Source organism: Bombina bombina, chromosome 1 (assembly GCF_027579735.1).
Source record: "Bombina bombina isolate aBomBom1 chromosome 1, aBomBom1.pri, whole genome shotgun sequence".
In the NCBI taxonomy this organism is placed as follows: Eukaryota; Metazoa; Chordata; class Amphibia; order Anura; family Bombinatoridae; genus Bombina; species Bombina bombina.
Window position 1 is genome coordinate 1386560304 of NC_069499.1, and position 24805 is coordinate 1386585108.

The following is a 24805-nucleotide window of genomic DNA, read 5'->3' on the forward strand; positions in this document are numbered from 1 at the left end:
ATGGTAGCGGCAATGGACATCATTCCGTTTGCTCGCTTTCATCTCAGACCACTGCAGCTTTGCATGCTCGGACAGTGGAATGGGGACTACGCAAATTTATCTCCTCAGATAAATCTGGATCAAGAGACCAGGGACTCTCTTCTTCGCCAGTCTTCTGGTCTGGGGTGCAGTCTGGAATTCCCTGAAGGCTCAGGGTGTTTGGACTCAGGTGGGGTCTCTACTTCCAATCAATATTCTGGAACTGAGAGCAATATTCAATGCCCTTCAGGCGTGGCCTCAGTTGGCTTCGGCCAAATTCATCAGATTCCAGTCGGACAATATCACAACTGTGGCGTATATCAATCATCAGGGGGGGAACAATGAGTTGCTTAGCGATGATAGAAGTATCAAAGATAATCTGATGGGCGGAGGCCCACTCTTGCTATCTATCGGCAATCTACATCCCAGGAGTAGAGAACTGGGAAGCGGATTTTCTAAGTCGGCAGACTTTTCATCCGGGGGAGTGGGAACTCCATCCGGAGGTGTTTGCCTCATTGATTCGCCAATGGGGCAGACCGGAATTGGATCTGATGGCATCTCGTCAGAATGCCAAGCTTCCACGTTACGGATCCAGGTCAAGGGATCCTCAGGCCGAACTGATAGATGCCTTGGCAGTGCCTTGGTCGTTCATCCTAGCTTATGTGTTTCCACCGTTTCCTCTCCTTCCGCGCGTGATTGCTTGGATCAAACAGGAGAGAGCTTCAGTACTCCTGATAGCGCCTACGTGGCCACGCAGGACCTGGTATGCGGATCTAGTGGACATGTCTTCTCTGCCACCGTGGAAACTTCCTTTGAGACAGGCTCTTCTCATTCAAGGACCTTTCCAACATCCAAATCTAAATTCTCTGCAGCTGACTGCTTGGAGATTGAATGCTTGATTTTATCTAAGCGGGGATTCTCTGATTCGGTCATCGATACTTTGATACAGGCTCGTAAGCCTGTCACTAGAAGGATCTATCATAAGATATGGCGTAAATATCTTTTATTGGTGTGAATCCAAGGGTTACTCATGGAGTAAAGTTAGGATTCCCAGGATTTTGTCTTTTCTCCAAGAGGGATTGGAGAAAGGGTTATCAGCAAGTTCCTTAAAGGGACATATTTCTGCTTTGTCAATTTTGCTTCACAAACGTTTGGCAGATGTGCCAGATGTTCAGTCTTTTTGTCAGGCTCTAACCAGAATTAAGCCTGTATTTAGACCAATTACTCCTCCCTGGAGTTTGAATTTAGTTCAAGTTCTTCAAGGGGTTCCGTTTGAACCCATGCATTCCATAGATATCAAGTTGTTATCTTGGAAAGTTCTGTTTTTGGTTGCTATTTCTTCTGCTCGAAGAGTATCTGAGCTTTCAGCGTTACAATGTGACTCGCCTTATCTTATATTTCATTCTAATAAGGTGGTTTTACGTACCAAACCTGGATTTCTTCCTAAGGTTGTTTCAAATAAGAATATTAATCAGGAAATTGTGTCCTAATCCTTCTTCTAAGAGGGAGCGTCTGTTACATAATCTGGACGTGGTCCGTACCTTGAAGTTTTACCTACAGGCAACCAAGGATTTCCGTCAATCATCTTCATTATTCATTGTTTATTCTGGAAAGCGTAGGGGTCAGAAATCTACGGCTACCTCTCTTTCTTTTTGGCTGAGGAGTATCATCTGCCTGGCATATGAGACTGCTGGACAGCAGCCTCCAGAACTAATTACGGCTCATTCTACTAGGGCTGTGGCTTCCACATGGGCCTTTAAAAACGATGCTTCTGTTGAACAGATTTGTAAGGCTGCGACTTGGTCGTCCCTTCATACTTTTTCCAAATTTTAAAAATTTGATACTTTTGCTTTTTTTGAGGCTGTTTTTGGGAGAAAGGTTCTTCAAGCAGTGGTGCCTTCCGTTTAGGTCTCTGTCTTGTCCCTCCCGTTTCATCCGTGTCCTGTAGCTTTGGTATTGTATCCGACAAGTAAGGATGAAATCAGTGGACTCGTCGTATCTAGTAGAAGAAAAGGAAATTTATGCTTACCTGATAAATTGATTTTTTTCTACTATACAACGAGTCCACTGCCCTCCCTGTCATTTTAAGACAGATTATATTTTATTTTTTCAACTTCAGTCACCTCTGCACCTTTAGCTTTTCCTTTCTCTTCCTAAACCTTCGGTCGAATGACTGGGGGTGGAGGGAAGGGAGGAGCTATATATACAGCTCTGCTGTGGTGCTCTTTGCCACTTCCTGTTAGCAGGAGGTTAATATCCCACAAGTAAGGATGAAATCCATGGACTCGTCGTATTATAGATGAAATCAATTTATCAGGTAAGCATAAATTTCCCTTTTTTTTTTTTTTTTTTTTTTTTTTTTTTTTTGAAGTACACTTTTTTGTTTTTGGAAACGCTTACATTTAATCTTTTGTAAGTAAAATTTTTGTTGTTGTTTTTTGGAATTACAATTCCAGCATGTGTACAAAAAACTGTAAAAAATAAATGCTAGTTCCCATTTTGCTAAAGGACTTATGATGTCACAACAGTAATTTCAGTAGTTTGCTTGGGCACTAGATACTGCTTTGCTTTTAATTAAATGGGGAGAAATGGCTGAAAACGCCCAGCACATCAGCATCTCAGGTAAACGTCTTAACATTTATCATGCAACATACAACAAAAGTGATTATTCTCATTTGCATCATACCACACTATACAGAGGAATATTGATTTTGGTGTTTTAAATACAGTTTCATAGCAGCAGGAAAACTCACTGTACTAGCATGTGGTCTTCTTTCAGAATGTTTTTTTATGTTATCATTTACCATACATGCTTTAACATTCCTAAAGTGCTTATTCTGCCTTGTTTTATACAATAATGTACTAAGGAATATTGATTTTGTCAGCCATTTCTCCACATTTAATTGAACAGCAACTGATTCCAGGCAAGCAACACTACTGAAATTACAGCTGTGACATCACAAGTACTTTAGCAAAAAGGGAGCTAGCATTTATTTTTGACAGTGTTTTGAAACATGCTGGAAGTTTTTTTTTTTTTCTTTCAAAAGAGCTTTATTATACCAAGTTTAAACATACAATTCACGTTAGCAGAGCACTAATAGACAGATACAGGTAGCCCTCAGTTTACGCCAGGGTTAGGTTCCAGAAGGAATGGTTGTAAATCGAAACCGTTGTAAATTGAAACCCAGTTTATAATGTAAGTCAATGGGAAGTGAGGGAGATAGGTTCCAGGCTCCTCTCAAAATTGTCATAAGTAACACCTAAAACATTATTTTTAAAGCTTTGAAATGAAGACTTTAAATGCTAAACAGCATTATAAACCTAATAAAATAATCACACAACACAGAATATATAATTAAACTAAGTTAAATGAACAAAAACATTTGCTAAACAGCATTATAAACCTAATAAAATAATCACACAACACAGACTTCACTTTTTCATTTTTCTGCAAACAGTTCTTTCTATGCATTCTAATCTAGACTGATTTATAGACAGGAAGATCTTGTTCCTTTGAAATCTGCTCAATAGCTCAGGTCTGGTTAAACTGATTCATTTCAGCTTGTTTGGCTTTGCTGCAACACAAGCGAACAGCTCCACCTACTGGCTATTTTAATAAATGCACTGCTTCTCAATGCTTTTCAATAGCAGTCACATGACTGGAAAAAAGGTTGTTATTCTGAAACGGTGTAAATTGAACCGTTGTAAAACGAGGGCCACCTATACTTTGAATATAACTAGGGATGCACCGAAATTTCGGCCACCGAAAATTTCGGCCGAAAATGGGCCTATCCCATTTCGGCCGAAAGAGGGGAAAACCGGCCGAAAATTGCATGTTCTATTTGAAATTAAATTGACCCCTATCCACCGCAAAATCAACCCCTGGCAGCCAGATTTGTATCCCTCTAAGTGTCCTCCCCCCGTGCCTCACTGACCGCAACAAGTAGTTAGAAGACGCATCTACATTTAGCCCCGTGTGGCTGGGTTATTTCTAGGCCATATTCAACTTTAACTACATGCCCCAGAATGCCTCGCGGGTAGAGGGGGTGCGGCACTGTAGGCTGTGTTCACTAACAACTTGAAGCAGAGCGGCAGAGTGAGAGAGGGAGGGAACTTGCTGTGTCAAGTGAATTTTATGACACTTGCCTGCAGAGCCATATAGTTATACTTATAACGGATCCTCCTGTCAGTGAGTGTGTGAAAGGCTAACACGTATATTTACCCTTATCTGGCTCCCTGTCTAACTGTGACTTTATTTGAAAAAGCAGCTCATTGAGTCCTGCACGATGAGTTGCTTTTTCAAATAAAGTCACGGTTAGACAGGGAGCCAGATAAAGGTAAAAATACGTGTTAGCCTTTCACACACTCACTGACAAGTGACAAGTAACTATTTGGCTCTGCAGGCAAGTGTCATAAATTTCATCTGACACGGCAAGTTTACTGTGTAAACAGACAGAGCGGGCTGCAGCGTGGTTTCAATACAAGCAGCTGTTACCTCTTCCTCCTGATATATATATATATATATATATATATATATATATATAATATGTGTGTATATATAATATATATATTATATATATATATATATATATATATATATATATATATATATATATATAAAGTCTTATATTAATAATAAAATTATAGAAAAAAAACTTTTAAAATCATTTGGGGGAAAACGTCATTTTCGGTTTCGGTTTTCGGCCAAGGGCATCCTGAATTTTCGGTTTCGGTTTCGATCTAGAATTTTCATTTCGGTGCATCCCTAAATATAACAAAAATATACTTCACCAGAGAGCAAGTAATTGTGGGCAGAGTCCATGAATTAGTTATATCGCTTCCCATAGTCCATGAGATGTTAAAAATGCTTCTTAGCGGTTAATAATAGTAACTCCAATCTAGGAGTTGCCCTGCAGGTCTTATAAACAATTAAACAGATAACAAATTAACATGCTGGAAGTTTAATTCCAAAAACAAATAAATATGTACAACGATAAAGAATCACACACACTTACATTTTTTTGTCAGCAATTTTATACAGACTGTTCATATAAGGAGGAAGTGAGGTGATACAGTCAGTTGATACAAATATACAAATAAGAAAAGGATAAATATGGGAGACGGGTACAGAAAGATTTAATATTTTGAACAGGTGAGTGGTCAAGAAAAGATTGACGAGGCAGGGATGGACTTGTTTTGTTGAAAATAAATTATATTTGAGCTTACTCTTAAGCGCTATTATCTGTATGTTTTAGGCTGTATGGATGTGCTGTGTACTTAAGCCTATTGCCCCCATACAGAATGGAGACTGCTAAGCGTGTTCTAGTTTATCTGAGCAAGGAGAATTCTCCACTGTGGCGTGCAAAGTTTGTACAGGTAAGAAGTGCAGCCTTTCCTGAGTTTGGGTCATGTTGATATAGCTATGATTTTAACTGAAAAAAAGGCAAATTTGGGTAGTGGGCAAACCATTCTGAGCTTTGGGAACAAATGGGCCTGCTCTGTATGGGGACTCTGAGGGAGGAAAGGTTGTTTGATATGCAATGGCTACAATAATGAATTGCAATTTATAATTTGTATTTTCTTCTATGTTTAGGGGGTTTTAGGAATTTTTGCTGGCAATCAGGAAGACAATGTATTTGTCAGCTGTGGACTGGAGAAGAATAAATTTGTCATATCAGATAATCAGTTCAGTGGCTCTTACAGAGTTAATTTTCAGGTACACTGTTTGACAACTTTGAACCCGCACACACAGTTTAGTGAGTCACTACCCTCGGATAACATACAATACTTACTTACAATAACTAGTAAATTACTGGCTTTTATGAAGCAATCAAATCAAGTCTGATTTTGAACAAATGTCTGAGATGCAGAAAAGCCATAATCAATGTCACATTCATGTACTTCACACTGTTGGGTACATTCTATTTATATTTAATGAGTATTTTAAGTTGCTGGGGAACACATATTCTAAAAATAATCATCTGCATGTCATTACGTAGAGACCTTAGCTTTTTATTATCATCCTTATATCTGGAGATTGCTAATATTTGTTAAAGTGACAATATCAATTTGAGATTGTAATAAAAAATGTTTATTATATGTACTAGAACAACTTTTTATTATTTTTGTTATCCCCTTTTCCTGTAATTTAATTCTAAAATTGTGGGCTTTCCCATTCCTGTTAAAGTGAAAGTACAGACTCAACACTGCTATATTTAACAGTCATTGATTGCACACTCTAAAGACCCATTTATAACTGTCCCTAACTGACTTCAACAGAGTAGGAAACATAGGTTACAATATAGTTGCTTTATGAACAGTAAAACGTTAGTTATATTTTCAATATTTAATCGATATCATTTTATAAAACACATCTGAATATTATTCTCAGGCTAATTTGTGCTTCAAATTCTCTCTGGCATTTATTTAGTGTTTAATGTCTCTTTAACAAGAACATCAATACATAAATGCAGAATTAGTATCCTTCATTTAGCTTTTATCACCCAGCTTGACCTCTTAGTTGCTAACCCATATATCTCCTGTCACAGAGACCTTCATTTTGTCCTATCAAGAATTTAACCTCAATCCAAGTTGCCTCTCTCCCTGAAGAAGTCCAAAATAGGGGTGTGGATGTTGGAGTTGCTGTGATTGTGCAGTCAGTCAATAAAAAGATTCTTCTAACCAGAAGATCCAAGACGCTCAACATCTTCCCAAATGTTTGGGTACCTCCAGGTATGTCATTCTGCCTAGCTGACAAAAGGTTAATAGTTACATCCACTGAATACTTATAGACACCATTATAAGGATGCTATAGATGTATTATGTCTAAGGGCTTGATTTGCTAAAGCTCTCTGGTCTGGCGAGATTCTGTAAGATGCCTCATCAGTTCTCATCATGAACTGTGTATCTCATTAAAGGGACACTGAACCCAATTTTTTTTCTTTCATGATTCAGATAGAGCATGCAATTTTAAGCAACTTTCTAATTTACTCCTATTATCAATTTTTCTTCATTCTCTGGTTATCTTTATTTGAAAAGCAAGAATGTAAGTTTAGAAGCCGGCCCATTTTTGGTTCACAACCTGGGTTGTCCTTGCTGGTTGGACAGCACCAATAAACAACTGCTGCCCAGGGATCTGAAACAAAAATTGGCTGGCTTCTTTGCTTAGATGCCTTCTTTTTCAAATAAAGATAGCAAGAGAACAAAGAAAAATTGATAATAGGAGTAAATTAGAAAGTTGCTTAAAATTGCATACTCTATCTGAATCATGAAATAAAAATAGGAATACGTAAAGGTTCTTATGAAAGGAATAGTTTGTAATGATATTCATACCTCAGCATAAAAGAATAAAAACTTAGCACTTTGGATAAAACAATCGGAATAATCTTTTATGTGTACCCTCAACATATAATTAGGATATGTTATGTCAGAATAATGCAACATATAATTTGTTAAATAGAGTCCATGAGTATCCTAAAGGTTTAATGTCTCTTCAAAATTCTATTAGTTGCTCTTCTCCAAATCCACTCTCAGGAGGTGACCACTAAATAGACACAAGAAACAGAAGGTACCTATGGTGTCAGCTAAATGTAGATCATACAATAGAAAAAAGAAGATTCAGTGATACAAAGCACGGATATATATGATTGTGAAATATATAATAAATATGATGTGATCAAGGATAGTTTGTGAATATATATATTTATTTACTAAACAAAATGCATATAAGAAGGACTAAAGGGACGTCTCCCTTAAAAACACATGAATTACACTCAGTTAATGCGCATATAAAATCAGTAAAAACAAAGCATAAGTTTCTGCAAAGGGAATAGCAAAAGCGTGAATCGTCTTTAGAACGAATACCGCTGTATTTAAGCAGCTGATTGTGAATAGGTTCCTTTTAGAAAGTGTTTGTGTTTGCTCCGGTTGCAAACCTGAAATTCGTTACCAACGTGTGCTTATTTGATCACTCTACGGACATTTAATCCGCGTCTTGGGGAATTTGTGCAGATCCTGATCATAAGGCTGGTGTGCAACAGAATAGGTGTACTATATGTGCGGTCTATGAGCGGTTATGTGAATAATCTCGCTACGTGAGCGGGTGGTAAACAGACTTAGTTACTGCCATAACTCAAACGTATCCACGTAATCTAGGCACACATGACTCTAGGTTAAGGGTCAGATTAATGTGAAATGAAAAATTTCAGTAAAAGCGGTCACAAAGTGTAAATCTCTTTATAACTTTTAACGGTTTAATACTTGCAACTTTGTTCCTTTGTGAATCTTGGATTACTCCTTTTGCAGTGTCAAAATCCGTAATGCACCTCCCTCCGTTCTGCTGAGATTTACACTTTGCATCCACTTTTACTGACATTGTTCATTTCACATCAATCTGACCCTTAACCTAGAGTCATGTGTGCCTAGATCACGTAGATACGTTTGAGTTACGGCAGTAATGAAGTCTGTTTACCACCCGCTCACGGAGTGAGATTATTCACATAACCGCTCATAGAGTGTACACCTATTTTGTTGCACACCAACCTTAAAATCAGGCTCTGCACAAATTCCCCAAGACGCGGATTAAATGTCTGTAGAGGGATCAAATAAACACACGTTGGTAACGAATTTCAGGTTTGCAACCGGAGCAAACACAAGCACTTTCAAAAAGGAACCTATTCACAATCAGCTGCTTAAAAACAGCAATATTCGTTCTAAAGACAATTCACGGTTTTGCTATTCCCTTTGCAGAAACGTATTCTCTGTTTTTACTGATTTTATATGTGCATTCCCGGGTTTTATTCATGTGTTTTTAAGGGAGACGTCCCTTTAGCCCTTTTTATATGCATTTTGTTTAGTAAATAAATATATATATTCATGAACTATCCTTGGTCACATCATATTTATTATATATTTCACAAACGTATATATCCGTGCTTTGTAGCGCTGTATCTTCTTTTTTCTATTGTATGTTTTATATTTAAAGGGACACTCAGGGTCGGCTCTAAGGGGGGGCATTGGGGGGCAATGCCCCCCCAAATGGAATGCTGTGCCCCCCAGGGCAAAAGAAGTGATTTAAATTTTTTTTTTTTTTTTTTACATTTTAAAAGTGACGGAACGTCCAGGGTCCCAAATGTTGCATCAACCATTTGCAGCTACTGGACCCTGGAGATCCGCCACTGGAGGGCCCAGCTAATCTCTTTACTCTCCTCTATTTACAACCAGATAACAAATAATATAAACAAACAAACACATTGAAAAGCGCCAAACTTATATACCCTTCTAAAGCTGCTGAATAAGCAAAGTAATAAAAACATATATATAAAAAGCATATAAATTCCAATGGTGTTAAAACATACGGTATAATTAAAATAAATAAATGGGTAATAAGGAGAATTTTCCTACTTTATTGCAGGTAGTGTCTTTTTGAATGTTTATGTAGCAATGTCCAAAAAATAGGAAATGATTCTCTTTTTCCTTGTGCAGCTCCTTTTAAATCACTGGTGTGTTAGCGATAAGGTGAAAACTAAAAAAAGAAAAACATAGAGCGCAAGAAAGAAAACAGAGAAAAGATCATTGTGCAGTATATCAGAAAAAAATAACAATTTATTAATAACAAAAAACAGACTCACAAACAAACCCTCAAACAATATGAGGTATGTAGCAGCGTTTTGTATAGATGTTGCTATACGTTCTCACAATATCCTGTTTCTCCCTCCTGGCTGACACCGTCCAGTCTCAGTGTTCTTTACAGGAAGTCAGGGTATAAGATCTTTGTTACAGTCCTTCAAAACAAAGAATTCCCTCATACGGTAGGTCAAACTGTATTGCCGGCAACAGATTCTCCTGACCTAGAGGGATTGCAACGTAACTCAACGTGTGCGTGTGGGCGTGGCCTTACGCGTTTCGCGGGACTCCTCCCGCTTCGTCAGAGGCTTATGCCCACTCCTCCTTGTATTCCCCTTTTTATGCTGTGACTTGTATAGATAATGGTGCGGTTCAGCTATCCCATAACCTGTCATGTCGGCTTGTGCACGGGACTGTGATAAATGTCTTTATGCTATAATTGCGGTTAGTAAACTTAGTCCATAATGTTTGAAAATTTGATTCATAAAACAAACGTTAACTGTTTATATCTAAACACAATCCAATTAGTATATGAGTACTTTAAAATGCTGCAATAATAAACTAATAAACGGAACATGCATTACCAATTCATATACATGTATATAAAAAAATAGATTTGATGGAATAAATAAGTTAATAAATAAGTATATATGAAAACAAAAAAAATATACTGAATTAAAATCTGAAAGAATTATTAATTGTTATTAAAAAATTATACATACACTACTATTTCAATTGCTAAAAACCTAATACATAACCATCATTAAAAAATACATTATTGTTGTTAAAAAATTCCACTATTCAGACAAATGATCATTTCATAGATGTAGAGAGGCTTCAAACTAATATTTCCTAATAATTAATTAATATACTATACACTATTCTTCTATAAATGCTGCTAGATCAATATCCCTATTGAGACCCACTGGTTCCATAGTTCCCAACTTGTGGATCCAGTAGGTCTCACGTTGCCTGAGTTTGAGCAACTTATTCCCCCCCCCCCAATCTCATTCTTTACACACTCAATAGCCTTAATACTCAGCCCTGTCCTATCTTTATTGTGTGTTTCAGAAAAATGAGCCGACAAACCATGTGTTGTCAGCCCATTTTCTATGTTCCTCAAGTGTTCACTGAACCTTGTCTTCACGGGGCGTTTAGTACGTCCTATGTAAAACCTATTACATGGACATTTCAACATATACACTACATACTTGGTTCTGCAATTCATTAGATCTTTAATTTTAAATGCAGATTCATTTCCTTCTTCTCCAAAGTTTTTGTTGTTTTTGTCTATATGTTCACAACAAGTACAACCTGCTCTACCGCATCTATAGAAGCCACAGGATGCTTTGTTTAACCAATTCAACTCTGTTTCTACTTTTAACATACTGGGACTGATGCGATTCCTTAAGTTCATATTTCTCTTAAAAACTACCTGTCCTCTATCGGTTATTGTATCTTTAAGGATGGAATCTTGCATGAGGATAGGCCAAAATTTCCTAACTGCTCCCTCAATTTTCTTAGATACTCTATTATATTTTGTTACAAGCTGTACTTCTCGTTTCAAATTTTTTTCTCCATGTGTCATTTTTTGTGTTTTATTGAGGAGGGTATTCCTATCCATCTTTTCTGCTTTCTCAAATGCTACTTTTACCATATCTTCAGGGTAGCCTTTCGCCAAAATCTATTATTAATTGTTTCTGACTCTTGCATAAAATCTTGTCTTTTAGAGCAATTTCGTTTGGCTCTTTGGAACTGCCCAAGAGGAATGTTTCGTATCCACTTCCCATGATGTCCACTCTGGGCATGTAGATACCCATTTGTATCTGTGGGTTTACGATAAAGTTTAGTGTATACTCCCCCATTCTCTTGGGCAATCTCTAGATCCAAAAAAGTGATTAGATCTTTGTTCGCTTCCATGGTGAATTTGAGGTTCATCATATTCCTGTTTACATACACTAGAAAGTTATTTAGGCTCTCACCACTGCCTTGCCAAATAATCAGCACATCATCAATATAGCGATACCATTTTATGATGTTTTCTTTATAGGGGTTCTCTTCATTATAAATATACATGTCCTCCCACCACCCCATATAAAGATTTGCATAATTCGGGGCAAATTTTGTACCCATTGCGGTACCCCTTTTCTGAATATAGTATCTATTATCAAAAATAAAATAGTTTTTTGTTAGGATGAACCTAATAGATTCTTCTAAAAACCATTTTTGTGTTTCATTAATAAAACCACATTTATTCAAAAAATATATAACCGCTGTAATGCCTAAATCGTGAGGGATAGAGGTATATAATGAACTCACATCCATTGTAACCCATAAATAATCATCCTTCCATATAATACCTTCCAATAAATTCAAGATATGTGGGGTATCTCGTACATATGATTGCAGAACTGGAACTAGTGGTTTTAGAATGTGATCCACATATTCGGACAATTTCATTGTTAATCCACCTATTCCCGATACAATGGGTCTCCCTGGTGGGTTAGTCAACCCTTTGTGTACTTTTGGGAGGTGATAAAAAATAGGTAATACTGGATTAACCACTTCCAAAAATTTGTACTTTTTTGTAATTTTTGTCATATGTGAATATAGGGGGGTATTTTCCCTACAAAAAAGAACAAGTACAGGACCGTTTTTTAGGGCACCCTTTAGGGGGGACCCCCCAGGGGGGGAACAGGAGACCCAAAAGAGGGTTAGGAAACGGAGACGAGGATGTAGAGGAGGAGTGGCATACAGAGCCAAGGAACAAAAAAGGCAGAGAAAGGCAATATTGAGTGAATATGAACAGGAAATTTATAACATTTCCTCTAGGATTTTAACAAATGATTAGATTACACTCTTAAAAAGAGGTCTCTCGTTTGTTCCAGATAATATCCCAAAAGAATTTGAATTATTTATTGACACCAAAAAACTAGTTAGAAAACTTACCTTGATAAGACATTTTAATTTAACATCGGGGCAAGTAGAATATAATTTTGAGAACGAAATAGGAATTTTGGATGAATCTATAAATAGTAGTGAAACACCAAATAGATATGATGAAGATTGGGAACAACCAGATAGTGAGGAACTGATTAATATACTACAAGAGCTAGAAAATGAAGCTAGGGATATACCTATCAGCCATACTACATTGAAAAATAAATCTACTTTTTATCCTATTAAATCAAAAGGAAATTTTATACCTGTATTTGAGGCACTCCTAGAAAAAGAGATTAAGGCAATCTGTGAGAAAGACAGAACATTGAAAAAGAACCCAAAGAACCTCTCTATAAGAGAACAAAGAGCACTAAAGGTTCTTGAAGAAGATAAGTCTATAATAATACGTAGTGCAGATAAGGGAGGAGGAATAGTTGTACAGGGCAGGCAAGACTATGTAGCTGAAGCCCTTAGACTATTAGGAGATAGCACCACTTATGAGGTTTTAGGTAAGAATCCGACAAATGTCTTTTTGGATGAATACAAAAAATTGATTATAGAGGGAAGAGAGAGAAGGGTACTGGATATTACTGAGTACAAATTTTTGGAAGTGGTTAATCCAGTATTACCTATTTTTTATCACCTCCCAAAAGTACACAAAGGGTTGACTAACCCACCAGGGAGACCCATTGTATCGGGAATAGGTGGATTAACAACGAAATTGTCCGAATATGTGGATCACATTCTAAAACCACTAGTTCCAGTTCTGCAATCATATGTACGAGATACCCCACATATCTTGAATTTATTGGAAGGTATTATATGGAAGGATGATTATTTATGGGTTACAATGGATGTGAGTTCATTATATACCTCTATCCCTCACAATTTAGGCATTACAGCGGTTATATATTTTTTGAATAAATGTGGTTTTATTAATGAAACACAAAAATGTTTTTTAGAAAAATCTATTAGGTTCATCCTAACAAAAAACTATTTTATTTTTGATAATAGATACTATATTTAGAAAAGGGGTACCGCAATGGGTACAAAATTTGCCCCGAATGATGCAAATCTTTATATGGGGTGGTGGGAGGACATGTATATTTATAATGAAGAGAACCCCTATAAAGAAAACATCATAAAATGGTATCTCTATATTGATGATGTGCTGATTATTTGGCAAGGCAGTGGTGAGAGCCTAAATAACTTTCTAGTGTATGTAAACAGGAATATGATGAACCTCAAATTCACCATGGAAGCGAACAAAGATCTAATCACTTTTTTGGATCTAGAGATTGCCCAAGAGAATGGGGGAGTATACACTAAACTTTATCGTAAACCCACAGATACAAATGGGTATCTACATGCCCAGAGTGGACATCATGGGAAGTGGATACGAAACATTCCTCTTGGGCAGTTCCAAAGAGCCAAACGAAATTGCTCTAAAAGACAAGATTTTATGCAAGAGTCAGAAACAATTAATAATAGATTTTTGGCGAAAGGCTACCCTGAAGATATGGTAAAAGTAGCATTTGAGAAAGCAGAAAAGATGGATAGGAATACCCTCCTCAATAAAACACAAAAAAATGACACATGGAGAAAAAAATTTGAAACGAGAAGTACAGCTTGTAACAAAATATAATAGAGTATCTAAGAAAATTGAGGGAGCAGTTAGGAAATTTTGGCCTATCCTCATGCAAGATTCCATCCTTAAAGATACAATAACCGATAGAGGACAGGTAGTTTTTAAGAGAAATATGAACTTAAGGAATCACATCAGTCCCAGTATGTTAAAAGTAGAAACAGAGTTGAATTGGTTAAACAAAGCATCCTGTGGCTTCTATAGATGTGGTAGAGCAGGTTGTACTTGTTGTGAACATATAGACAAAAACAACAAAAACTTTGGAGAAGAAGGAAATGAATCTGCATTTAAAATTAAAGATCTAATGAATTGCAGAACCAAGTATGTAGTGTATATGTTGAAATGTCCATGTAATAGGTTTTACATAGGACGTACTAAACGCCCCGTGAAGACAAGGTTCAGTGAACACTTGAGGAACATAGAAAATGGGCTGACAACACATGGTTTGTCGGCTCATTTTCGTGAAACACACAATAAAGATAGGACAGGGCTGAGTATTAAGGCTATTGAGTGTGTAAAGAATGAGATTAGGGGGGGGGAATAAGTTGCTCAAACTCAGGCAACGTGAGACCTACTGGATCCACAAGTTGGGAACTATGGAACCAGTGGGTCTCAATAGGGATATTGATCTAGCAGCATTTAAAGAAGAATAGTGTATAGTATATTAATTAATTATTAGGAAATATTAGTTTGAAGCCTCTCTATATCTATGAAATGATCATTTGTCTGAATAGTGGAATTTTTTAACAACAATAATGTATTTTTTAATGATGGTTATGTATTAGGTTTTTAGCAATTGAAATAGTAGTGTATGTATAATTTTTTAATAACAATTAATAATTCTTTCAGATTTTAATTCAGTATATTTTTTTTGTTTTCATATATACTTAGTTATTAACTTATTTATTCCATCAAATCTATTTTTTATATACATGTATATGAATTGGTAATGCATGTTCCGTTTATTAGTTTATTATTGCAGCATTTTAAAGTACTCATATACTAATTGGATTGTGTTTAGATATAAACAGTTAACGTTGTTTTATGAATCAAATTTTCAAACATTATGGACTAAGTTTACTAACCGCAATTATAGCATAAAGACATTTATCACAGTCCCGTGCACAAGCCGACATGACAGGTTATGGGATAGCTGAACCGCACCATTATCTATACAAGTCACAGCATAAAAAGGGGAATACAAGGAGGAGTGGGCATAAGCCTCTGACGAAGCGGGAGGAGTCCCGCGAAATGCGTAAGGCCACGCCCACACGCACACATTGAGTTACGTTGCAATCCCTCTAGGTCAGGAGAATCTGTTGCCGGCAATACAGTTTGACCTACCGTATGAGGGAATTCTTTGTTTTGAAGGACTGTAACAAAGATCTTATACCCTGACTTCCTGTAAAGAACACTGAGACTGGACGGTGTCAGCCAGGAGGGAGAAACAGGATATTGTGAGAACGTATAGCAACATCTATACAAAACGCTGCTACATACCTCATATTGTTTGAGGGTTTGTTTGTGAGTCTGTTTTTTGTTATTAATAAATTGTTATTTTTTTCTGATATACTGCACAATGATCTTTTCTCTGTTTTCTTTCTTGCGCTCTATGTTTTTCTTTTTTTAGATAACAAATAAAGTTGCATTTCCCTGCTGGTGCTCTCACAGTTAACCTAGGGCTTGCAATGCCCCTCCTCCTGCTAGCCCACTTACTACTGAGCTGCAGTGAGATGATGACATCATCAGACCTCTGCAGGAAGTGCTGGGAGAAGCTAACAGTCAGTGAGAGGAAAGGCTGAAGTAATTTTGTGAAAACACAGCCATATAACCAATGTATGTGTGAGAGTAGTATCCCTTCCCTATTGTGCTTTATATCCTGGCAGCCACAGATAAAGAAGCAAATTGGGAATTCCTTGGTTTCCCCACTGCAGGTCACAGTGTGTGTGTGTGTGTGTGTGTATATATATATATATATATATATATATATATATATATATATATATATATATATATATATATATATATATATATGTGTGTGTGTGTGTGTGTGTATATGTGTATATATATATATATAATTTGTGTGTTTATACATACTGTATATACTGTGTGTGTGCTAGTAAATATCATTAATATCTGTACAAGTAATGTACTGCTTGGCACTCAAACTTATTGTCACGTAAAAGCTTATTTGATCATTAGTAGGGTCATTGGTAGAGCTACACATGCATACAGTGTCCACTGGCTGTGTCATTTGTGGGAGACATTCCTGAGATATGACAAATGTAACCCCTGCACTGCCATAAATCTGGTAAATGTAACTGCTGCGGCATTGCCAGACATCTTATAAATGTAACCCCTATACTCCTTGAGATATGACACATGTAACCGCTGCACTTCCAGAAATATAAACAAATCTAACTCCTGCACAGCCAGAGATCTGATAAATGTAACCCATGGACTGCCACAGTAGGTCTGCTCTTATTTTGACTCTCATACATGCTTTTAAAATACGTGCCCCCTCGTGAAAAAAAAATGCCCCCCCATTTCATTCTTTCTGGAGCCGACCCTGGGGACACTGAACCCAAATTTTGTCTTTCGTGATTCAGATAGAGCAACTTTCTAATTTACTCCTATTATCAAATTTTCTTTGTTCTCTTGCTATCTTTATTTGAAAAAGAAGGCATCTAAGCTTTTTTGGGTTCAGTACTCTGGACAGCACTTTTTTATTGGTGAATTCATTTATCCACCAATCAGCAAGGACAACCCAGGTTGTTCACCAAAAATGGGCCGGCATCTAAACTTACATTCTTGCATTTCAAATAAAGATACCAAGAGAATGATGAAAATTTGATAATAGGAGTAAATTAGAAAGTTGATTAAAATGTCATGCTTTATTTGAATCACGAAAGAAAAAAATTGGGTTCAGTGTCCCTTTAAGTTGCTTCAGAGGGGTCACTTTTGATACAGCAGGATTCAGAGATAATTTATTGGAGCGCTCTTTATTTTCTCTCTTGCACAGCTAAATGTAGACCACATGGATAAAGCAGAAGTAGTAAATAGTGAATATACACTGTCTTATAGGGGTACACCGCTTTGTTTAGGGTCATTTATATGTTTTAATAAATATTTTATTCCACACGTGAAGCCTGTTGAGTATGTGGCTTGCTGAGTTTGGGAATCCAGTGAGCTGTACCAGTGGTCTGCATATTGTCTATTAGTCTCATATTACATGGATTATGCAAAGTTTCATGTGATAGTAATGTTAGAGAGAGCGCACATTTTCTTAATCGATTAAGGGCAAGATTTTCAGTGGAGCGCAAAGTAGCGCTCCTGCTCATGCATTGACTCCACTAGATGGAGGCTTTTTACTTAATGTACGTCGGGTTGCACTTGTTTTACAAGTTGAAAGTAACTTCTCCCACCGAAGTCAATAGAGAGCGAAAAATTTTAAAAACCTAACACCCATACTCTCGTGCTAACCCAACCGTGTATTTTCAAGAGGGCTAAACCCAACATGAAATATTAATATTTAACATTCCAATGTTCTTCACATAGCAGAATATGTTCTAGATATATAGGCATAGATATGTATTTTACATGAACAGTATCAAATATATATAGAAATATATATTTACGGTAATAATAAAAAGTACATTCTTTTCTATGTGAAGAACATAGGAATGTTAAAGGGACACTGAACCCAAATTTTTTCTTTTGTGGTTCAGATAGAGCATGCAATTTTAAGCAACTTTCTAATTTACTCCTATTATCAAATTTTCTTCGTTTTCTTGCTATCTTTATTTGAAAAAGAAGGCATCTAGGCTTTTTTGGTTCAGACTCTGGACAGCACTTTTTTATTGGTGGATGAATTTATCCAGCAATCAGCAAGAACAACCCAGGTTGTTCACCAAAAATGGGCCGGCATCTAAACTTACATTCTTGCATTTCAAATAAAGATACCAAGAGAATGAAGAAAATTTGATAATAGGAGTAAATTAGAAAGTTGCTTAAAATGTCATGCTCTATCTGAATCACAAAAGAAAAATCTGGGTTCAGTGTCCCTTTAAATATGCGTTTTGTGTATCCGGTTTCGTGATTTAGAATTTAATGCGGTTGGGTTATTGCACATTGAAACTTAGTATTCTTAAAGGGACAGTCTACACCAGAATTTTTATTGTTTTAAAAGATAGATTATCCCTTTATTACCCATTCCCCAGTTTTGCATAACCAACTCAGTTATAATAATATACTTTTAACCTCTGTGATTATCTTATCTAAGCCTCTGCAAACTGCCCCTTTATTTCAGTTCTTTTGGCAGACTTGCAGTTTAGCCAATCAGTGCCTGCTCCCAGATAACTTCACGTGCACGAGCACAGTGTTATCTATATGAAATACGTGAACTAACACCCTCTAGTGGTGAAAAACTGTTAAAATGCATTCTGAAAAGAGGTGGCCTTCAAGGTCTAAGAAATTAGCATATGAATCTCCTAGGTTAAGCTTTCAACTAAGAATACCAAGAGAACAAAGCAAAATTGGTTATAAAAGTAAATTGGAAAATTGTTTAAAATTACATGCTCTATCTGAATCATGAAAGTTTATTTTGGTCTAGACTGTCCCTTTAAGACGCATTGTTCAAATATTACATATAAAATATTTTAAAAATGAATAAATTAAACATTATTAATCATACTGTAAAATATTCTAAATAGTGTATAGAATATATCTATATATTTTACAGTATGTTTAATAATTTTTAAAAATATTTTATATGTAATATTTCAATAACAAAACTTTTCATGTGCACTAACATGACCGTGTTAAAAAATATATCTGATACTGTTCATGTAAAATACATATCTATACCTATATATATCTATAGGAATAGATATATATGTATATACAAATATGCTTTTAAGAATAAAAAGTTCCTTATTCTGTAACACTGGAATGTTAAATATGTACAGTACATATACAGTAAAACAATAAATAAATCTATACACACACACACATATACATATATATACACATACATATTTAGACATGTGTATGTATGTATCTCTATGTTAACACCTGAGACCTGATATCTTTGAGTCCTTATAACTTTTTAATACATTTTTTAAACGATTACAGTGTAACTGTACTTTTAAATGTATTTTTGACGTATTTTGTGCCACTTTTTAGTCTTGCGTAACAGTTAACACATGGTGTCACCATCTGTAACAATCTGGCATCTGCCTTCATATGGAACTGGAGCACCGATCGCGCTCCAGTTGAATATGCAGACAGATGCCTGGAGCTCAGGAACTCCAACTCTCAGCTGTAGCTTCGTACCGCATGACATATATATACACATCACATTGGTCAAGGGGTTAATGCAGACTGCACTTATGAACAGTGTAACTCATCATCTGTATTTTGACTGAGATTATCTGTGTTTTAGTAAAGATTATGTCTGGTTTATTTTCCAGGTGGACACATCGAAGATGGAGAAGAGGTAGTGAAATTACCAGTCTTTGTCCATAACAAGATTTTGTGACAATATTATTGTTGCTATAGTTTCCTAGACACCCATGTTTAGTCACCCCCCTAAGGCCAAGAGGAACACAGTACCCACACATTCAATTTTTATCTGACCGCCCAATCTCCATCTAATCTTCATTTCTACCTCTTCACATCTGCAACACACAATCTCTACACCAGGCTCATTCCTGGTCTCTGAGGTTCCATGGTGCAATGTACAATATTTATATTTATGCATGTATATATAGATGTGTGTGTGTTACCAAGCAGTTTGTTTATATTGGAAATGGTAGTACAAATGTGAGATGCTATAATTAATTCGCAAATCATTTTGTACTTTTTTGTTCTTTGCTGCTCCTGAGCTTACCTAGATAAACCTTTCAGTAAAGGATAACAAGAGAAGGAAGCACATTAAATAATAGAAGTAAATTGGAAAGTTGTTTAAAATTGTATTCTCTGTCTAAATCATGAATGTCTAGTTATGACTTTAGTGTCACATTTAATGCTTCTGAGCTGAACACAGCCGGTGATTTGTGGAGATGGGTGACTGCCTCTATCGATTAGCTCACCAGCTATTTTCTGCTCAGGACTGAGTGGGATTTTATTTATGTGTTTAACACCTTTGTGGGGATAAGTTTACTTTTTTGCCTGGAAAAAAAAACCCTGTTTTTAAATAAAAAGTAAACACATTGTAATTACAAGACATTTCTGTTGTGTTGCTTCAAAACAACATATCATTCAAGTCTAAACATTGTTAAACTAAATTTACATACTTTTCCATCTTAATGGGAGGAGAGTCCAAGGCTTCATTCATTACTTGTGGGAATTAAGAACCTGGCCACCAGGAGGAGGCAAAGACACACAAAGGCTTAAATACCTCCCCCACTCCCCTCATCCCCCTGTCATTCTTTGCCTTTCGTCACAGGAGGTTGGCAAAGAAGTGTCTAAAGATTCGGAGTAGTCTCTTATGGAGGGTAGTACTATTCGGAATGGGACTGGAGTTTTAAGTAGTCCTGTCAGCCTCTCAGTGAGAGCATTGACGAAAGTTAGAGTCTGGAGATGCAGGGAGAGTCTTTCTGCGAAACCATCCCGACTCAGATACCAGCTCCTTAAGCAATCAGCGTTGACGAGTTTCGCTGCCTGCTTTTTGCACTCAAGTTCATGTCAGGAGCGATGCTACTACCCTGTCACCTTTGAAAGGCCGTGTTCCTGTTCCACGGCATAGATTCTGGTAAGATCGTTTCATTTATACACATATGATAACGCAAGAAGACAGGGTCACAGTGTGTCTCCTTTTATCTGTATAGAATCAAGGGTTAATATCCCCGGAATGGGGGTTATTGAACAGGGGGGGTATTTATGCCTAATATTCTTTATTGTGTTTGATGCTGCAACATGTGTGAGATGAGGCTCTAGCAATGTGTGAACAGTCAGGTTTCCTTGAGAGATATCGGCGCAGCCTTTTTTTGACGTGTTTTTCTCTATAATGCAGGGGCGGTCCTGCATGGCACTCCATGTGACCGGATGTGGCCTCTTCAACTTCCTCTTTCTTGATCGGCGGTTGCAGGAGACGAAACTGTCTTCTCTGTGGTCCGGGTCATAGGAGGTGGTGAGTGCCCCGGCCATTGGGGTATAAAGGTACCATTTAATTCTATCTAGTCCGAAATAAAGGCGAAAGCTATGGAGGACTCTGATATGTTAGAGGGTACTCCCTCTTTAACAAAACCTAATACCTGTGTTTGTATTGTGAGGAGGTTCCGGTAGTTCCACCAGCTGAACTATGTTCCACACGCTTTGATAAAATTGCAATATCAAAAAGAATAAGATATTTAGTACAACTGAGCCGTTCACCTCTGAGGGTTCTCCGTCCCGCGAGGTGCGTTCCCTGCATTCATTTCCGATTACACATGCAGCTCCCCAGGGCACTACTAATCCTCCCGCAGGAGGGGCCCTTTGGCCGCCAGATTTTGCTGATCAGTTGCAAATGGCGGTCTCTGCGACCTTCAATGCCTTACCACTCCCTGCTAAGCGCAAGTGAAAGATGAAACATAGCTATCCGTTTCAGGGGTCATCTACTTCGTTAGATGTCTCTGACAGATTATCCGCTGATGAAGACGACTTCGACTCTTCGGAAGACGTTCTTTCTGGGTCAGAATCGGTGACATCTAGACCTCCGGCTGCGGAGGAGCCAGACTTTAAGTTTAAAATGGAGCATTTGCGCTTTTTGCTGAAAGAGGTGCTTGCTATGTTAGAGGATCCGGAACCAGAAATCCAGAGGAATTTTTGATCCCTAAGCTAGATAGGGTTTACAAGGACAGGGTGGTGCCTCAGACCTTCCCAGTTCCCGTTAAAATGGCTCATCCTTTTCCCCCTCTACTTCTTTTAAAAAATTGTTCCCCGTTCCGGACTCTCAGCTTGAGCTGTGGGGGGGCCGTCCCTAAGGTTGATGGAGCGATATCCATGCTCACTAAGCGTACAACTATCCCGCTCGAGGATAGTTCGTCGTTCAAAGAGCCCATGGATAAAAAATTAGAATCCATGTTGAGGAAAATGTTCCAACTCACTGGGTTTGTATTTCAACTGGCAGTGGCGGTCGCTGTGGTGGCTGGAGCTGCTACCTACTGGTGTGACGCTCTGTCAGCTATGGTCAAGATGGAGACTCCCCTCGTGGAGATACAGGAAAGAATTTAAGCCTTAAGATTGGCTAATTCGTTTATCTGGTATGCAAATATGCTGATTATTCACCTGAATGCCAAGACATCAGGGTTCTCTGTTCTAGCCCGTAGGGCTTTTTGGTTAAAGTCGTTGTCTGCTGACATGACTTCCAAGTCTAAATTACTATCCCTCCCATTTCAGGGGAAAGTTCTTTTTGGTCCAGGCCTGGACTCTATTATATACATGGTCACGGGAAGCAAGGATGCTTTCCTACCACAGGATAAGAAGAATAAGCCTAAGGGGTCTACTTTTCATCCCATTTGTTCGGACAAATCCCAATGCCAAAAGCCTGCCACGAAAACCGAGCAGTCCAAGGGATCTTGGAAACCTGCTCAATCTTGGAAAAAAGCCAAGCAGAGCAAGAAGCCCGCAGAGACAAAATCGACATGAAGGGGGGGGCCCTGATCCGTCTCTGGATCACATAGGGGGCAGACTATCGCTTTTCATAGAGGCTTGGATGAGAGACGTTCAGGATCCTTGGGTTCTGGAGGTCATCGCCCAGGGTTACAGGATAGGGTTCAAGACATCCGCCCAGAGGCAGATTCCTTCTGTCAAACCTATCTTCAAGCCCAGAGAAGAGAGACGCCTTTCTAGAGTGCGTGAGGGATCTCTCCTCTCTCGGAGTAATCGTACCAGTTCCTCTAGCGGAAAGAGTTCTGGGGTATTATTCATACTTTTTTTGTGGTCCCAAAGAAGGAGGGCACGTTTCGCCCGATTCTGGACCTAAAGTGCCTTAACAAGTTTCTGTCGGTCCCATCGTTCAAGATAATCAGGTCCATTCTGCCCCTACTTCAAGAGGGACAGTTTATGACTACAATAGATTTGAACGATTGCTTACCTTCACATTCCAATCCACAAGGATTACTTCAGATCCCTAGATTTGCGTTTCTAGACCAACACTTCCAGTTTGTTGCCCTACCGTTCGGTCTGGCGGCTGTGCCAATAGTCTTTACGAAGGTTCTGGGAGCGCTGCTCGTGGTGGCAAGAGCCAGAGGTGGTGCAGTGACACCTTATCTGGACGACATCCTGATCCAGGCTTTAACATGCAGTCTAGCAGAAGACCATTCAAGGACTCTTCTTCTCCTTCTTCAATCCCATGAATGGAAGATAAACGAGGGAAAGAGTTTCCTGGTTCCCAGCAACAGAGTGGAATTTCTGGGCACGATCATAGATTCAATATCCATGAAGATATTCCTTACAGATCAGAGACATTGCAAGATTGCGTCCAGCTGTCTTGCCCTTCAGACCTCCTTAAGGCCATCTGTGGCCCGGTGTATGGAGGTGATTGGGCTCATGGTATCCAGCATAGATGTCATTCCATATGCCATGTTCCATCTCAGACCTCTTCAGTTGTGCATGTTGAGACAATGGAACGGCGATCACTCTATCTCAACAGATCTCTCTGGACAACCAAACGAGGGAATCCCTCTCTTGGTGGATCTGTCTGGGCCAGCTGTCCCAGGGGACATCCTTCTTGAGACCATCCTAGGAGATTGTGACCATGGACGCAAGCCTGTCAGGATGGGGAGCTGTTTGGCGTGCCAGGAAGGCAGAGGGCAGGTGGACTCGAGAGGAGTCACTTCTCCCGATCAATATTCTGGAACTTCGAGCGATCTTCAATGCTCTGAGGGCTTGGCCCCTCCTGGAGTCATCCCGATTCATCAGATTTCAGTTGGACAACATTACCTCGGTGGCTTACATCAACCAACAGGGGGGAATGAGAAGCTCCCTAGCCATGAGGGAAGTATCTCGGATTCTGGAATGGGCGGAGTTCCACAACTGTTCGCTATCAGCAATCCACATTCCGGGTGTGGACAACTGGGAAGCAAATTTTCTAAGCAGACAATCGTTTCATCTGGGGGAATGGTCTCTCCATCCGGAGGTGTTTGCGGAAATCTTCAACAGATGGGGGATTCCGGAGATAGATCTCATGGCGTCTAGACTCAACTTCAAGCTACCCAGATACGGGTCGCGGTCCAGGGTTCCCAAGGCAGAGCTGATAGATGCCTTAGCGGGGCCTTGGGTGTTCAACCTAGACTAGGTTAAACTTGGTACTTAAGATTTTGCAGAAGGCTCCGTTTGAGCCTATGCATTCGCTTGACATTAAAACTCTCTCTTGGAAGGTTCTATTCCTACTGGCTATTGCATCAGCACGCAGAGTCTCTGAGTTGGCACCCTTGCAATGTGAGCCTCCTTATCTGTTTTTTCACGCCGATAAGGCTGTACTTCGCACTGGGTTAGGATTTCTTCCCAAGGTTGTGTCGAATCATAACATCAATCAGGAGATAATAGCTCCTTCCTTGTGTCCTAACCCTTCTTCAAAGAAAAGGTTGCTTCATA

The 24805-nt window shown here is 38.3% G+C and overlaps 1 protein-coding gene across 2 annotated transcripts in view; it reads left to right on the top strand.

Moving 5' to 3' along the window:
* Positions 1-24805, top strand: part of NUDT17 (nudix hydrolase 17) — a 121666-nt gene that overhangs the window by 64857 nt on the left and 32004 nt on the right. For both annotated transcript variants that reach the window (XM_053704514.1, XM_053704520.1), the window contains 4 exons: positions 5274-5394; positions 5612-5734; positions 6567-6750; positions 19699-19724. In XM_053704514.1, coding sequence (XP_053560489.1) covers positions 5320-5394; positions 5612-5734; positions 6567-6750; positions 19699-19724 — 408 coding nt within the window. In that variant the 5' untranslated portion in view covers positions 5274-5319. The remainder of the gene's footprint in view (positions 1-5273; positions 5395-5611; positions 5735-6566; positions 6751-19698; positions 19725-24805) is intronic.